Source organism: Cibotium barometz, chromosome 5, assembly GCF_041138505.1.
Source record: "Cibotium barometz isolate CiBa-2024 chromosome 5, ASM4113850v1, whole genome shotgun sequence".
Taxonomy (NCBI): domain Eukaryota; kingdom Viridiplantae; phylum Streptophyta; class Polypodiopsida; order Cyatheales; family Cibotiaceae; genus Cibotium; species Cibotium barometz.
Genome location: NC_141050.1, coordinates 35,334,845 through 35,352,454, shown reverse-complemented (window position 1 = coordinate 35,352,454; position 17,610 = coordinate 35,334,845). Strand labels below are relative to the sequence as shown.

Sequence of the window (17,610 nt, the reverse complement as noted above, 5' to 3'; positions counted from 1 at the left end):
AATATCTACTGAATTTCCTCCAAAACCAGATGATGCATCAGGCTTCTTTCCCATAACACCTATGCCTCGTTCTTTTCCGGCAGACTCTATCCAATTCAAGCTTAAAGACTTCATGAGCTCCACTGCATCATGAACCTCCCTCTTCAAAGAATCCTCCTGTTTAGGAACAACAGCAGCTTTTCTTCCAGGATGCATACTCTCAATCCCTGGTATCTTCACAAACCTCTTTGGCTCTTCCCGCATTCCCAACTGCCTCAGACGCTTCACCTTCCACTCCTTCTCTCGAGCTACTCTGACAGCCTCCTCAAAGCTATTCAGGTTCTTCAGTTCCACCTTCAGACGTATCGTTGGCTCCAGACCTGCCACAAACCGCTCCCTCTTTATCATCTGCGGGGGTACTTCAGGAATCAGAGCCTCACACCATAGACTCCACAGTCTACCAAACTCTATCAAGTACTGATCCACATCCTGACCATCCTTCTGCTGAATGTTACACAACTCCTTCCACACTTCATTCGGACTCTTCACACGAACATACTGTGCCAAAAATGCAGCTCTGACTACACGGTACTCAGGATCCTGTCGATGAACATTCCTGTGTGTAGCCACAAACATCTGTAGCCATACTTTTGCATCACCCTGCAAGCAATAAGCCAAAATCCGAGAAAGGATCTCCGGGGTTGCCCTGTCTTTCATCAAAGCTGTAAACTCCATTTTCTCCAGAAACCTGGTTGCATTCTCCTGTGGCAATCCCCAATACTCCGGAAAATCCTGAGCCATTTCCAAATCTTTCTTCACACAGCCCTTTTTCTTCTTCCACAAACCAGAGGAAATCTGCTCCTCTGTGGAGGCACCAAAAAGTGATGGCACGGAAGCGGTAAAGCTGTCTACGCCCTTATAGCATGCCACACTTCCACACACGCATGCAAACACACCAGAACACCTGACCAAAGAGCATGAACAAGACTCATATTTCAGAAAAGACCTTAACCTTTACAGAGTCGGATATCCCAAGATATCCCAGACACCAGCTACACCAAGCACCGCTCGTAATCAGCCCTCTCCAGCTCCTGGTCGCTCCAAATCCCTTCGCTCCTTGCTTCTCTGCAGCCGACCTCTTTATTCTCTGCTCTGCACCTCAGCTGAGGTCCCCTCGGCTACACCTCCAGCACACTGCCGGTCCTCAATGGATAAAACCAAAACCAGCCACTGCTCTTAGCCTCTGCCCTTCTTTGGCGGCTCCCCACACTTTCCTTCACAGCTTCCTCTTTCTGCAGCTATGAACGCACGAAGATTAAGCTGCACCAGCCTGTTTTGCCTCTGCAATGCTAACCCTCACACACACGTGTGGCTCCACGACCACAATCTTTCTTTCTTTGCTCCTCGCCTACCCGTCGGCTTCTTCAGCACTTCACCAGCCACTCTGTTGCAGCCCGTCAGCCCGCATCTCATTCTTTGGCACCTCATGTGCTACCTACTGCAGCTGCGCTCCACACATGCAATCCGTCACCATCAACCAACAGCTCCCGTTTCTGGCTTCAGTCGGCTCCTCTAGCCGCTGCTCTCCTCAACGACCCAGACCAAACAACAACAACGCCTTGCCTCTTCCCTTCGCTTTTTGCAGAGTTGCGCCCCAGAGCCTGTAGCTGCACTCGTCCACAAACCACACCGGGTTCCTCACCTGCCCGTCGGCTCCCCGCTGTACTCCTCTCCGTCGTCTGCTCGCAGTCCTCGCGCACACACAACGGTGGCCTCCTGCCCCCCGTCTCTGTGTCCACTCCTCTCCCCGCTGCTCCTCTGCAGCCCTCCACACCTTCACTGCAACCACACCCGCGGCTGCACCAGTTCCTTCACTCTCCCAAAAGAGAGGCCCCCTCGTTGCTATCCTCTCGCAGCTGCCTCCCTCAAAACAACAAGGTCACCTCCTCTCTTCGTCCAGCTGCGCCTGCAGGTTCCCCCCAGAAAACAACACCCCCACCGTCTTCTTTCAGCTGCGACTGTAGGGCCTGTACACGTAACCCTCCTCGCCAGCTTCTGGAATGCGCACGTTGGCAGCAGCGTTGGCATTCAAAACAAATAGCCAAGTGGCCTCCCCATATAAATATCATTTTTATTTTTTTAAAACTTCAATGATGGCCACCCTCACCTCATTCACACTAAATGCCCATGGCACATAGCCCCTTCATATTTATTTGCCCTCCCTTCCACATACCTTCAATGCGACCTCAAGTGCCCGCTTATATTTTGACGTGCCCGCACAAATCAAATGGCCGCGCACAAATACGAGCCATCGAACAACTGATTCTGCCTTCAGCAACTATGTTCCGAACGAGCCTGTGCTTCCAGAATCCCAACATTGTCTCTGCACACACTTCCATCAAGACCCTATGCCTGACTGCCGCATCCACGACGCCCACACCGAGTCAATGGGTGCTCCCACGACTTCACCACAACACCAACAGCACTCATGTACACATGTACAAGTTGAGTTGAGGTTCCCAAAAAACATCACACAACGCGGGTACCCCCGCTAGCATTACAGGCCACTTGTTTGGATTTTCCGCCCTCCTATTGTATGATATAGCCTCTCACGTATTTGTACTGATATTTGTACTTTTTTTGCACCTAGGGAGAGTCTCCCTAGCTGCCTTGATTGGATCTCTGCTCTTACCTTCTTATGAGCAGGAGAGGTTTTTTCTAGCCCAGCAGGCGTTTTTTATAACTAATGAAAGGATCTTTTCTCGGAAAAAAAAAATACCCCCGACCTAATGCACATGAATACCTAATATGCTCATGATGACTAGAGTGGTGATGTTGGTGATAAAACACCCCCATATGATGCTCATACTGATATATGCCTGAATGAATATCCTGATTATATGCCTGATGATGCTATGCCACTTGTACACCTAATGGGTGTGCACGTGACATTTCCCTCTGCTAAACTGTTGCTGGGTAGTATACCTGGCAACCTTCCGACTTCTCTGGTGATCCTTCTCCCCTGAACCATTGCCCCCTTCTGACTTCTGTTGCCGGGATTGAGGTCGTCTGTAGGAGTGGAATCCTTTGAGCCAAAGACTTGTCTACTGTGGGAACTGAATGGCAAATGCTGCTAAAACTGCTTGGAAATACCTGAGTCACCCCTGACCTGTCTGTGTGGAAACCTTTCACCTACCATCTCCGTCATTCCTGAAGCTCTGAACCTGCTGAGGCGATCTTGGAGCCAACTTCCGTCTTCTTCTGCGGAAGAGACTCTCCCTGGTGTTGCCTGTTGAAGCCCAAAAGTTATGAACTCCTTTGATGATGGATGTCATTCTTCCCCAGAGAATTCATGGGCAAATATGTATGCCTTGCAGATGCAAGACTGACTGCTAAGATGACTGCTATGCAAGCCATGTGCAACCCTAGATTGTAGATGGATGGGTTACTAATGCATACCTAAGGGAAAATCCCTAAGGATGGCTTGCAAGATTTTGAGAACTGGATTTAACTATGCAGAAGCGATTAACATGATGTTTGACTGAATGACTGATGGAATGAAAATGATCTAAGGCTGGCTACCCTGTAACGCTTTGATACCAATGTGACATGTGAAGGGGTTTTGACTGTCCTTAGGCTGACTAAGCTGCACTTAATGATGCTGAAGAAATAGACAGAGTGTCAATGCAATGCAATGTAGCTATATTAGATGAATGGGTTACAATGAGATCTGAATAGATCTATGATACTGTCCTAGATGACTATCCTTCTTGGGATGAGAGGAATGTTCCTTGCTCCAATGCTGAGGTCCACCCTTTGATGCCGGCTTCCCACTATGTAGGAGATGGGAATGATGAACTATATGCTGAATATGCTACCTATATGCTGAATATGCTGATGAACTGCTGTCCCACTATCTTTCCCTTGTCTCTTGGGAAGGAAATGCTGAAGGGATGGCTTTGGAACTGATGCTATGCTGATCTGATGATGAAAACGCAGATGCTGTCCTGTTGCCTGGGAAGGAAACGCTGAGGAGATGGATGCGTTGGCTCAACTGAGCTGGACTGAACTATGCGCTGATATGGGATGTGTTGATGGGCTGAAACGCTGATGTGAGATGCGATGATGGAGTGAATGGTATGCGCCTCTATTTATATGAGTGAACTGGTGCTGGTCGGCCAGCCTTGCTGCAGTCGGCCAGCCCTGAATGCTCATGACTGCCATAAATACTCTGAAGGCTGTCGGCTGGTCATCAATGCTTAATGTGCTGTCGGCTGATGCTAACAGCCCCGACCTAATGCACATGAATGCCTAATATGCTAATGATGACTAGAGTGGTGATGTTGGTGATAAAACACCCCCATATGACGCTCATACTGATATATGCCTGAATGAATATCCTGATTATATGCTTGATGATGCCATGCCACTTGTACACTTGATGGGTGTGCACGTGACAGCTTCTTCCTAGTGGTGACCCCCTCACTATGCAGCCCCCCCGTGGACTCCCAGTGTACGATGGATCTTCACGGAGGTCCAATTCCGAGGCCTGAGCACTGCCTTCGAGGACAAATTTGCAGCTTGTTTGATGAGAGCTTGGGGTCACCTCAAGCCAGCCTTCTAGCAGCTCTACCCAGCCTCGGACGAGGAGAGACTGTGGCAATTGTTGATCTAGAACCGCCTCTTCAGGATGCCCTGCAGTCACCCTCTTGGCAGCTATTCTCACATGGCTTGGGCCCCCCTCAATTCTGGTCCAGCCCAATTTCTTGGCGAGTGGACTAGCTTTAGGGCGGCTTCCTCGGGAGAGTTAGGATAGATGCCTCATGGAGATCCAAGGTGGAGAGTAGATAGTCCTCATCACCATTGACTGAGCCATCCCTCCTCACTGGCATAACCCCTACAACACCCCTCCTCTCCATAGTGGCAGGGAGATTTCACACGCCACAACATCCCTTTGGCAGTACTAGGCTCAGACTGGGGGACCAACTCTTATTTTGTTAGTCAGATGTCATGGACATCTGACCCTTTCCCTAGCAAAGGACTTTAGCAGTTTCAGAGGGTCCGGATCATTGGCTTCCATGAACACCATCTCCTTTCCGTCTTTTTTCCCACCTGCGTAGGTAGCTTGAGAAGTGTCATGGAAACTTTGGCTTTGGGAGGGGGCCGGTGTTTGACGTGGATTTAGCAGGACCTAGGCGAGTGGGAGTGGACAAACCCTTCGGCTTAGAGAGGCCAACCACCCCCTTTTTCCACTACTCGGCGAGCCTAGGCCGCCGGGTCCAGATGCACGTGATTGCTAGTACTCCCGCTTGAAGAGAATATGGTCCTCCCAAGACATCTCACCTAGCTTCTTCAGGGACAACAACTTCTGACCTCGGAAGGTCACTTTTTTCCTTTGGTAGGTAGCTCTCAGGAGTTTAGCAGTTGGCACGTGGCTGGTCCCATTGGTGGTCATCCAGCGCAGTGCACAAGGTGCAGCCACCCACCCACAAGAGTCGCAGCGAGGTTGCCGTTGGGACTGCCCCAAGGCGCAATAGGTTTGGCTGAGGATTCTTTGACTATTTACAACTTCTCGGACTTCTTCTCGCATCATTGCTCGGGGGACAGTTTCTTGGGTGACGGAGTCAAGACTCGCCCTCCACTATGAGGAGATAGATGATGGTCAGACTCGTTGGCTCACCCATTGCAGTATAGAGTCTATCCCCACTCCCAACTCTCTAGTAGTGGCTTGGTCGTTGGCACTTGTTAGAGGTGGGAGATCATCAGCAGCATTGCGGCATGGCACATGTGGCGGGCATGGTGCAGCGACTAAATTGATGGCTCTCTCTCTCTCCCCCTCTCAGAGGGAGATCACAGAGATACGGGCTCGACATCAGCACCATATTTAGGAGCGGCTAGCTCACTTACACTCACACCCACACCCGGAGATCATGCTCTGAGGTATTTTTGCCTCGCCATCGCCTATGTATCACATATTTCACCCCCATTATGGTACTGGTTGGAGCTAGACAGATCTGCATTGCATTCTTGTATACCCCGCGCATATAGGTTGCATACTGAGCCTCTAGCAGTAGTGCTCCATCCATCACACCCCGCCACTAGCTTAGTACTTTCATAGTTTACTTCATGTTCATTTTGTCCTTTTTTTTTGGGACATCCAGAAGACATTGACAGTTGTACATTGATTTGTCTCATAGGTCGAGTTTGGCCTCTAGTAGACGTTAATACAGCTTTCTTTCTTTCTTTCTTTTTTCTCTCTCTCCCCCCCCCACACACACACCCAAAAAAAGAAAAAGCGGAGTCCGTCAGTGCCATATGGACAGAGATCATTCATACCTTCTGCGGTTAGTGGGGAAGCTTCAGGGAGATTCGGACGGCATGTGGAGATGTTGAGAGGCCTTCCTTCACATCTAGTAGTAGGGTCCCTTCCTCTTAGACAGTGCCGATGACCCCACTTGGCACTACAGGCTCCTTCCTTAACATCTAGCAGCAGGACCCCTCTCTTCGGACAGTGCTGATGACCCCACTAGCACTACAAGCCATTGGTTCCCCCCCTCCGGGCGCCCCGCGGGCGGTAGGGGATTACCCTCACCAGTGTCTTTTCTTCCTTTGGAGGTCATGAGCATGTATTTCAGCCTGTTGGCTGTTTTTTATTTTAACTTATAGAAGGATCTATTTCCTGGGTTAAAAAAGGGGTATATAAGTTCATCATTAAGGTGGAGATCTGAAGAATAATGTTTAGTTATTAGCACCTAGGGCATTATCAATTAGTTAACGTATTAGAACATTGAACGGTGGATAGACTAAAGTTCAATCATAGGGATATGAAGAGGTCCCAAAATAGTTAAGACCCTTTAAGCACGTGGATTCCAGTAACTAATAAGGTTTAAGAGGAAATTAGTGAAAGTAAGGGAGATTACACATTTTATTCGAGGACTTATAATTGTGTTCCATATTCTTCCCCCCCCCCCCCCCCCCCGCACACACCCCTCTACCTCAGGCCCTAGATCCTACCATAGTTACCATTTTTCACTGCCTGTAGGCGCTTTTTTATCCGCCCTTGGGTGATGCCGTCAAGGAAGCACAATGTGGGGTTTTGAACTCAGCACGTCTTGGTTGTGATCCATATTCCTATGCATGTTCTTCTCTAGTTATGATGTGAATGATTTAATGTATTGCTTAGTTGCTGAATCCATTCATCAACCCCAGTAGCCCATCAGTCTACATTGATGTTGGTTTGCAAAAACAAAAACAGCATTTAGTTTCTTGCATGCTTCAAAATGTGCATTTTACACCCCCTCCATTGTATGTAATGTTTTTGAAATGCACTTCGTACGACCAGCTTTAGAAACACTTGTCATGACTGCTCCAGCGCCATGCAGGACTGATGGGCAGCTTCTATCCATATGGAGCCTTGAGCCTTTCATACCAGATCACTTGGCAGTACAGCCCCCATGTGTGGCTTTGTCCTTCTCCCTCCCTCAAGAGCGGCTGGCCGTGAAGGCAGCCTCACTCATCTGTTTTTGAACTTTCTCACTAAAGGGTTTGTTGTTGTTATTTCAGATTTAAGGATGTTTTTGTTTGAGGGAAAATGCGTGCATTGTTTTGGGGTCTGGCCATGTTGTCTGTGTCAGACCCTTTATGGATGGAACTCTATTCAATGCAACTTCATAGTTTCTAGAAGTAAATCTAGTAACCATATAAGTACCAGCTTTCTAGTTTCCATATAAAATTTAGTAGCCATATTCTGCATCCCACCTTGTGTGTGTGTGTGTGCGTGTGTGCGTGTGTGCGCGTGCGCACGCCCTTGCTCTAATCCAAAATAAGGGCTAAAAAACCGTAGGGATTTCGTACGAGCAGCTTTAGAAACACTTGTCATCACTGCTCCAGCGCCATCATGCAGGATTGATGGGCAGCTTCTATCCATATGGAGCCGTGAACCTTTCATACCAGATCACTTGGCATTACAGCCCCCATCTGTGGCTTTGTCCTTTCCCCTCCCTCAAGAGCGGCTGGCTGTGAAGGCAGCCTCACTCATCTGTTTTTGAACTTTCTCACAAAAGGGTTTAAGGATGTTTTTGTTTGAGGGAAAAATGCTTGCATTGTTTTGGGTTCTGGCCATGTTGTCTGTGTAAGATCCTTTATGGATGGAACTCTATTCAATGCAACTTCATAGTTTCTAGAAGTAAATCTAGTAACCATATAAGTGCCAGCTTTCTAGTTTCCATAGGAAATTTAGTAGCCATATTCTGCATTCCACCTTATGTGTGTGTATGCGCGCACGCCCTTGCTCTAATCCAAAATAAGGGCTAAAAAACCATAGGGCCCATATGTTAAGAATAGCCACATCAGTACATAGGTGTTGCATAGAAATGTTTTGTAATTGAACTAGTATGGAGTAAAATTTGTGTTTACCTTGACAAAAGCAGAAGCTATAAAGGATGCATTTATTAAGGCTGGTCTTGTGTCAGCGGCAGACAAAAATCAAGAATTGAAGGTTCACCTATTTCATTCTCTCTTCTGATTTTAAAGTTTGTGCTTTTTGTACTCTCTCTCTGTCTCTCTGTCTCTCTCTCTCTCTCTGTGAGTCAGTCATTACACTCTCTCTTCCGATTTTAAAGTTTGTGCTTTTTGTACTCTCTCTCTCTCTCTCTCTGTCTCTGCGCCGCCCAGCCCTGCTTCGCTTTTGCTGCCCTGCCCCTCTTCGCTTCTGCGCCGCCCTGCCCTCCTCTGCTCTGCTCTCTCTCTCTGCCATCATCTGCCTGTCGCCCTATTTCCCCATCGCCCTCCGCCATCTCTCTCTGTCCCAGTCTCTGTTCGCTGCCCATCGCCCTGTTTCCGCGCTGTTTTTCACCGTTGCCCTTCCTTTCCTTTGCTCTGTTCGCCGCCCGCTGTGCGCCAGCCGTCGCCCTCCGCCATCTCTCTCTGTTCGCCGCCCGTTGTGCGCCAGTCCCTCCACCTCCCTTTTCCCACCCACCCTTCCTCAGGCCCCCAAGGCAGCAACATAACTCTCTCTCTCTCTGCTGAATCTCCTCTCTTTCCCTTTCCCCTACATGACTTGACCCCCCCCCCCCCCCCCTCCCCGCCCCCCCCCCCCTTTGCTGCTGTTTTGCGCTGTTGTCACGGATTAATTTTCAGTCCATTGGCTGTGGGATGTTCTGCAAAAAGTCATGGCCAAGACCGGGTTTAAAGAGGAGCTCGTGAAGGTGGAGGACAAGCTCGGCACAATTATCAAAGAAAACAAGAAGATGGTAGACTCTTCCGTTACCGCAATCATAAACCGCCTCTCCAAACTCGAGAAGGGATTTGACTAAATCCAAGAGCTCGAAGAGAGATCTTCCAAGCAAGAGGCTGAGATTTCAGCCTTAAAGGAGGAACTAGTGGAGGCCAAATTGCATGCTAAAAGTCAAGCGGCTGAACTCTCAACCCTCAAAAAGGAGTTGGAAGCCACTTCAAAAAGCAAGCTTGAGGATGGAAAATTTCAGCCCTCCTTAATTGAAGAGCTGAATACCATCAAGGAACAAATGAGGATCATTCGAGAGGAGGAGGAGCAACATAAAGAGAAGACATCTTCATGACACAAAAGAAGATGGACGAGGCGGAGAAATGGATCGAGGTCGCCAAGAAAAGGAAAGGTAAAGAATCGCCACCCATCCCCACTCCCACCATCATCAACATGACCATTGAAGAGGAGCAAAGGAGGAAGACTTGGGCCTTACATGTACGAGTGTCTTAAAGACCGTGATGATGCGGAAGGGGAAACCAAGGAGCTCTTCTCTATGATGGGCATTTTAGCCACGCACACAAAGGCATGGAGAGTGGGAAAGAAGAGAGAAGGTAGTGGCGAATCTTCTAAGGAGAGAGCAATTATCATTCGTTTTCCCTCCATGGAAGGGAAGAAGGACTTCTTGAAGAGACGTGAGGTGAAAAAAAGAAAAAAGAACCTGCCTCTATAGCCCTTCACCTCCCAAACTTGGAAAACACTAACACCAACGGGGGCACCACCAGCCACCGGCTGGAACACTTTTCACACATTTAACCACCCACCCACACCAGAAAGATAGCCAAAATAAGGGCACCAACAACAAAATAATTACCCAGCAATACATATACTTCCACCGTGTGCGTGACGAGGTAATCAAAGGTTGGCACAAAGTGCGCTGTGAGAGTGTAACCCGTGGACTACACCACCAAACACGTCAATCACGTCTTCTCCTGCGAATCAACACACAGAGGATACCAACATAACAACATAACCAGACACATCACCAGTGTCTTTCATCTTTGATTTCCAATCAACACTTCATACCGCTTCTTCCGACACAGAAGCTTCACTCACACAACCTTACAAACACGACGCCTTCACATCAACACAAAGGATGCATACTCACCAAGCTGTCCCCATTCATCTTGGCTAATCCCTCTTTCACCTTTCTTCAAAATATCATCACCTTTGCCCTCGAGCTGCCTTGTGACATCAACTGCAGCTAATCAGCAAAACACCCCACACATGAGCCCTTTCTCCTTCTCTGTGCTCCAGCTTCTCCTTCAACTTCAGTCACTGCCAACAGCAGCCCTCTCTTCGTCAGTATCCAGTCTCAAAGGCGGCCTCTCTTAACCTTCTCTTGCACATCTGGCTGTGCTCAGCCCTTGCAGCTGCCTCCACTGTTCGTCCTCTGCAGCTATCACCAGACAAGGCCTTCCACAAGGCGGCGGCCACCTTTCTTTTCCAGCTCTGCACAGCCGCGATCCCGGCTCCAAACGGCAATCTTCACTTACCCGAGGTCTGTGTCTGCAGAATCCCCAACCCTGCTTCAGCACACTTACCCGCCAGCCTTTTTCACCAGAGAGGCGGCCACACTCTGTTCCAGAAACCCCGACTCGCCAGCCTGCAGATCACCCGTTAGCCTTCTACCAGCAGCTGTGCTCTCCACTGTTTGCGTAGCCAACTGCAGCTCTTCACCAAGGACTCTGCATCTAGCGGCCTCCTTACCAGCCCACGGCTTTTGACGCCAGACAGCTCTCACCAGCTTCACACGAACCCCTTGCGCACTCAGCGCCTCTTCAAAGGCTGCGCCTAGCCTGTCCATGCCAGAGCTTCGACTCCACACCACCTCAAAGGCGGCAGCTCCTCTCTTTGGCGGCTCCCTTGCTTGTGCCTGTGGCTGCTGCTAACCTGTTAGCACTTGACTTCAGCTTACCAGTCCGTTGCCTTTGACACCACCTACTCGCCCTTGAAACCAGCCTGTTTTCTTTGACTTCACACAGAGGTGGCCTCCACTTGTCTGATCATTGACCACGGGCGACCCCTTGGAGCAACTTCTCTTTTCCTCTGGTCACGGCAGCTCCCCTTGCTATCGGCACCAATCCACACGTCGGCTCTGTATTGTCACCATGCCAGACAGCTCTCACCAGCCTGCTATCTGCTCTTCGCTCAGCCTCTAGGCACCAACCCACAGTGTGTCGGCCCTGTCCGCTCCAGGGCGCTTCCGGCTGGGCCTAGCCACGCACCACGACAACTTCACCTCTCCTGCACCATTGGCTGCAACTCGCCGAAGAAGCTCTCTCGGCTCTCTACAAGGCGGCTCCAAGCACCCGCAACTCTCCAGCCACCATAGCCACCTCCCGTTTCTTTCCCACAGGCGGCGCCTTCGAGCTAAGCCTCCTAGGCGGCGTCTCCAGTCGCCCAACTTCCTCCAGTCGTGAGCCCTCCCTTTTGCGCCTTGCGCCTGCACGCTCACCCAAGAGCCTCTCTATGACCAGGGCGCCTGCATATCCACCCGTTCTGGCGTTCTTCTCAAAGTTTGTAAGTTCTGCCCGCAGCTTCTCCAATCTGACTCATGGCATATCCATCTCCATATGCCAGTACTGAGGAGTATCCAGCTTCAGGCCCATAAGCTCCTCCATATCCACCAGCACCTTCGCGCACCAGGCAGCTTCCTCTTCTCTCACGCGTCTCGCTGACTTTTTTGCTTCGCCAGCCTTCTGGAGGTTCTCGCTGGCGGCTACGTTGGCAACCAAATAGACAGCCATGTGGCCTTTGCTTTATTGGCCATGTTAATATTATTATTTTCTTATTTTGTTTTAAGCCTAATGGATGGCCACATTTCCTTTCCACACCATGTCCAAGGCAACACTGGCCCCTTTCAACTTTAATTGCTCCCCATGCTCTCCACACACTTGAATACAACTTCGAGTGCCCACTTATACTTGGGGACGCGTACATCTCCCACCTTATTTGGAATGTACGTCGATGAGGTTTCAGACTATGTAGAGTGGGAGGGTGACAGAGGGGCACAGCTGGCAGGGAGATGGATTCCGCTGTTATTGTATGCTGATGATATTGTGCTGATCTCAGATTCTCCAGAGGGGATGCAACGTCATTTGGATGCATTGCACACGTTTGCACAGGACAGTGGATTGTCTGTTAACCTTGGTAAAACCAAGGTGATGGTGTTTAACACCACAACACAGTAGGTTAGGAGGTCAGTAGCCACCTTTACATATGGTTAGGAGACAATGGAGTATACAGATGCATATACTTACCTTGGTGTGGTTTTTAGTGGCCCACTATTTTCCTTGAGGAGAGCAGCGGAGACCAGATTGACGAGAGCTTATGCAGCATTGGGGAGACTAGAGAGGATGTGTTCGTAGGTTCAGTTTCAGGAACCTCGAACAAAGCTCTGGCTCTTTGACACTTTGGTCACTTCAGCCATGCTGTACGGAGTGGAGATATGGGGACCCTCAGTGGATCACCACAGCCGAGCTGGTAGCACTGATGGATGGAGACGTATGGAGAGGCCCTTGGTTTCTATGATTTCCCGGATGATTAGGGCCAAGGCCTCCGTACCACATGATATTATCCGTGCAGAGATGGCTGCCCCCCCATTGGTAGGAGAGGCACTCACTCGATCAGTCTCCTTTATACATAGCACTTGGGCTCTCCCTAGAGACAGATATGCTCGCTTAGTCCTGGAGTCTTCACGACAGTTGGCATAACAGGGAGACGGATCATGTTCTTATGCACAGATGACGGCTTGGTTCCAGCTGCATGGCTTTACTATGGACAGGCTACCTGCATTTCAGTACTCCCTGGATGCACCCTCCCTCTCTCTCACACGGGCAGAGATTACTAGACTTATCAGGCAGGACTTGATTCAGCTGGACACTAGGAGGACATGGATACAGCCGACACATGAGCTTGGTACGAAGATGGCTTTCTATAGAGATCATCTTCTCCATTTCACACAGGATGGGTTTGTGATTAGACCTAGCTACATGGATACTCATCTTTCTCATGGGGTACGGTGTGCTATTGGTCAGATGCGCACATCCTCACATTAGCTAGAGATTGAGACTGGTAGATTCAGAGGAGTACCAGTTGAGGCCAGGGTTTGTCACCTGTGCGAGATGGAGCCAGAGACAGAGTTACATTACATATGTCACTGTCTAGTATATTATGAGATACGAGGCCGTTTTCACTGCTTGTTTAGAGAGGGTTTCGGACCACTTTCTAGGGTCATGAGATACCAGGATCAGAGATGCGTCGGATTATACTTGCTGGAGCTTTGTAGACATAGAGAGGATCTCTTGAGAGGGAGGGGATCAGAGAGGGAGAGACAACTATAGAGGCAGATTACAGACTTCTTTCGTCCAGAGATTGAGCAGTCAGGCCAGCAGGCATTGTAGCTAGCCCCAGAGTATAGCCGCACGAGAGGTACACTGATTGATTGGGCTATAGAGATGGGGCGGTCCAGGCCCACAAGATGAGAGGTCCATCTCGACACCGGCGGAGACTACAACAGAGGATCAGGACCATACTAGCATGGCATGGGAGACATCCAGTCAGAGTAACTCACCATGGAGGACATTGAGGATATCTGCCATCGACCGATGAGAGACATCTTTGGATAGTGATGTGTATAATGGTTACCTTTGTTGCTAGAGTTTTCCTCCCAGATGTAATCCATTAGGAGCTCCTAGTATTGACTTTTCCTCATAGTTGTTTAGTTGTTTTTAGCTTTTCTTACACAGACATTGTATTAGATCCACCAATTGTTGTAACGTTTTTAGTCTCATAGGTCATTTTGGCCTTCTGAAGATGTTAATATATCATTTCATTTCTCTCTCACTCTCTCTCTCTCAACTTTCACTTTAGTGAGTCTTTCGAGGCGCATACCATACCCACCTCATACCAAATGCCTCTGACGCCTCTAGCAACCATGGAGACGAGATACATCTACATTGATGTTTGCTACTTTGCCCAGAGAAATCACACTATTTACGGCACGAGGGAGGCCAATCACCATATGCACCACTTCATGGAGATATCTTAGAGTTCTCCAACCTGGGTGAGGCCCTCCTACTTGGATACTTCAACGGCGGAATTGGGGGTGAGCAGGTGCCGATATTTGGCTTTGAGGAGCCCATCATGCATGAGATAGATGAGGAGGACATTAGGGCTTTATAGAGCATCACAGAATAGAGGTGCAATCGCGTCTTTTGGGAGACATTTCCTGGATTTGGGAGCTGTCCATGGACTCGCCATCTATTATTGGATGTCTAGTTGGCCACCTTTGGCTGCACTCACATGCTTCCCACATAATAGGGGCTGTAGCACAGTTGACTACTTGATGGAGTCTCCAACGTTAGCCTCAGTGATACCTGATTTCACCATCCCACCCTGCCAACTCAAAGCCGACCACACTGATCTTTCTTTCACCCTCACCTGCACACATCCTGCCCCTTGCCACCCCCACCCATAGTCTGCCCTGTATGGGTAAAAGTGCTGGACTTTCGAGTAGTTTTAGGTGATGCTTTGCCTGTTCTGGCCAAAGAATTGAGTATAGTGATATATAAACCCCCCCTCCCTTGCGCTCTGAGGTGCTTGCACCTCGTCGCACCATCCTTGCCATCATCAGTGCTCCCCACCCTCCCTCCCCCCCCCTCCCCTCTCGTTGCCTAGCCCTTTCTGCGTCCTCTCCATAGTTGCCAGGCGTTTCATGAAACATGTTTCATAAACGTTTCTTTGCCATCATTAGCGCTCCCCCCCCCTCCCCTTTCGTTGCCTAGCCCTTTCTACGTCCTCTCCATAGTTGCGAGGCGTTTCATAAACATGTTTCATTCATTTTCCAGAAGTTTAAAAAACGTTTCATAAAAAAAGGGAGGGTACTGGCCTCAAAATTTATATTCAGGTTTCTAATATCTTAAAAATATGTTGCCTTTCTTGCAAAACAATATTAAACATGCATCATTTACACATTAAAACATGTTTACAAGCTAAAACTAAAGAATCTGGGTGACCCAGTTAATAAAAAATAGAAGAGGGCAATACATAGGAGACACACACCAGATCTATATTCTAATCATCAACACAAGATAGAGAAGCACCATAGCTTTTCTTCATTATTCTCCACACAAGCTACACACACATAATGATGTGTGTTCACACTAAAGTAAACCTAGACTAAATGTCCACACACTCCGCCCATATGGGGTCCGCCATTACTGTCCACACACTAATGTCCTAGTGTGCTAATGATATCAATTTGGTGGAGTTGAGCTTGATATCTCAACACTCTCCCTGAGGCTCATCATGTCCATCTCATGCACTCCAAGCATGTCACGGAAGTACTCAATACTTTTCTCTCCCAAGTGGCTTTGTGAAAATGTCAGCCACTTGCACATCTGTCTTCACATGAGACAAGCCAACCTGTCCATCCAATACCTTCTCCCTGATGAAATGATAATGGACCTCTATGTGTTTTTTTTTTTTCCGAGAAAAGATCCTTTCATTAGTTATATAAAAACGCCCATAGGGCTACAGAAGATCCTCTCCTGCTCATAAGAAAAACAGAGCAGTGAACAAAGCAAGGCAGCCTGGGAGACTCTCCCTGGGTGCTGCAAAATACAAGCATCAGTACAAAGAACTGAGGGGCTAAATCATACAATAGGAGGGGGGAAAAGTCAAACAGGTGGCCTGTAATGCCAACGGGGGGATCCCGCGTGTAGGGTATAGAAGGGGCCGTTGCGCCAGGTGGTATGAAAGGCCTGGCGCCGCAAGATCGCCTCATCCGAGTCGCCCCGGATGCGGTCATACTGTCCTCGCAGGGTGTGGATCAACTCCTGCCAAATCCCCCGTACAGTCTCTGCTGGAGGCTCCAGTCTCCCCTCAAAGGCCCTGAAACACCGGGCCCTCCAGGTGAACCAGATGGTGAGGCTGCTGAGGAGCTCCCATCGTAAATCCCTCTCCTGTGTCCAGCTGGCGGACGAGAAATCCGGTGACGGAACAAGGCGAGGCTGGCCCCTAATGAATCTGATGGCCTGACTGTCCTGCTCCATCTCATAGCCCATAGTAGGCCCTGACGAAGTCGACCAAGCAGCGGCACCCCAGGTAAACATACCCTCTGGAGAGAGGGGGGCCAGAATACGCAGCATCTGGAGCCAAATTTGCTGCGCCTGAGGGCAATCCCATAGGCAATGTCTCTGTGTCTCCATAGGGTGGCCGCATCGGACGCAGGACGTCGGAAGACCGCTGAAAACAAGCCAGGTGCCAATTGCTAAGCCCCTGTGGGCGACTAGCCACTGGAAAGTCGAGATCCTGCGGGCCTGTCGACTAGCCCAGAGCCGGGCCCAAAAATCCTCCAGGAACTCCTGTGAGAGTCCCTGTAGTCGCCAGTGCCCCGCTGCCGCTGGAGAGTCCGTCCTCCTCGCCGTCAAAATATGCCGCCCCAGTCGAACAGTATACTGGAAAAAGGTGATCTCTGTGGCCTCAAGGGATGCATAAGGATCATGCCACTCGTACTCCCCCGGGTCCCACTGTAGCCGGGCCAAGGGGCGCGCTGCATATGCCCATATGCGCCAATCCGGGAGCACATCTGCAGGGTCTGGGTCAATATGCCACTTCTAAGAAGCGGCGGCCACTACCCGTATCCTCTGAAAGGTGCACTCTGCAACCAACGACGACTCCACCTCCACTCTCTGAAGTCTGCCCTCGTCCTGAATCTCATAGTAGAGGCATCTGCCATCCTCAGTGCAAGCTCTGACAGCAATCAGGATCTCCAACTGTGTAAAGGCTCCCATCCACCGTGGGGCCACTGGCTCGATAGGCGTGAACCACTCCTCTGTGAGTGCCTCCTGAATATCATCCCTCATAATCAACCCCCCTGTGAAGTGACTCAGCCTTTCCACCTGGATCTCCTTTGGTAGACTGTAGAAGGCCTGCCAGTCTCCAAAACTGCGTGCTGGGCCTGCCGCCAAAGGTCCCCAGGCTAGACGAGGCCGAGAACCCAGCATATGACCCTGCTCTGTGCGAACCGCCGGGCTTCAGATGAGCGGCTGTCTGGCCCGCTCCTCAACACAAGGAGGAGGTCGCTGAGAGAGCCCCGGTCTCAGCAGCTCCCAAGCTCTCAGGATGCTCAAAGCAAATCTATCCTCCCATCCTCTACTGAGGCCTGTCCTTCTCATCTCTATGAAGATCCATTGAATCTCTGGTGCCCAAGTCCCCCCTGCTGAGGGAGCCTGAGCCTGCAGCCGCTGCAAGAGAAGCTCTTTCCAAGGCCACTGTCTTGCGCCAATTGATCAATGCTCCCGAAGCTGCACTAAAAACCTGGAGCGACTGCTTTGCCCGAA

At 49.8% G+C, this 17,610-nt stretch overlaps 1 protein-coding gene across 5 annotated transcripts in view; it reads left to right on the top strand.

Moving 5' to 3' along the window:
* Positions 1 to 17,610, top strand: part of LOC147638411 (uncharacterized) — a 175,799-nt gene that overhangs the window by 142,494 nt on the left and 15,695 nt on the right. For all 5 annotated transcript variants that reach the window (XR_015265871.1, XR_015265872.1, XM_086798342.1 and 2 more), the window contains one exon: positions 8,409 to 8,476. Coding sequence is in view for 3 of the 5 variants with exons in the window: in XM_086798342.1 (XP_086654468.1) it covers positions 8,409 to 8,476 (68 nt within the window). In the remaining 2 variants the exon portion in view is untranslated. The remainder of the gene's footprint in view (positions 1 to 8,408; positions 8,477 to 17,610) is intronic.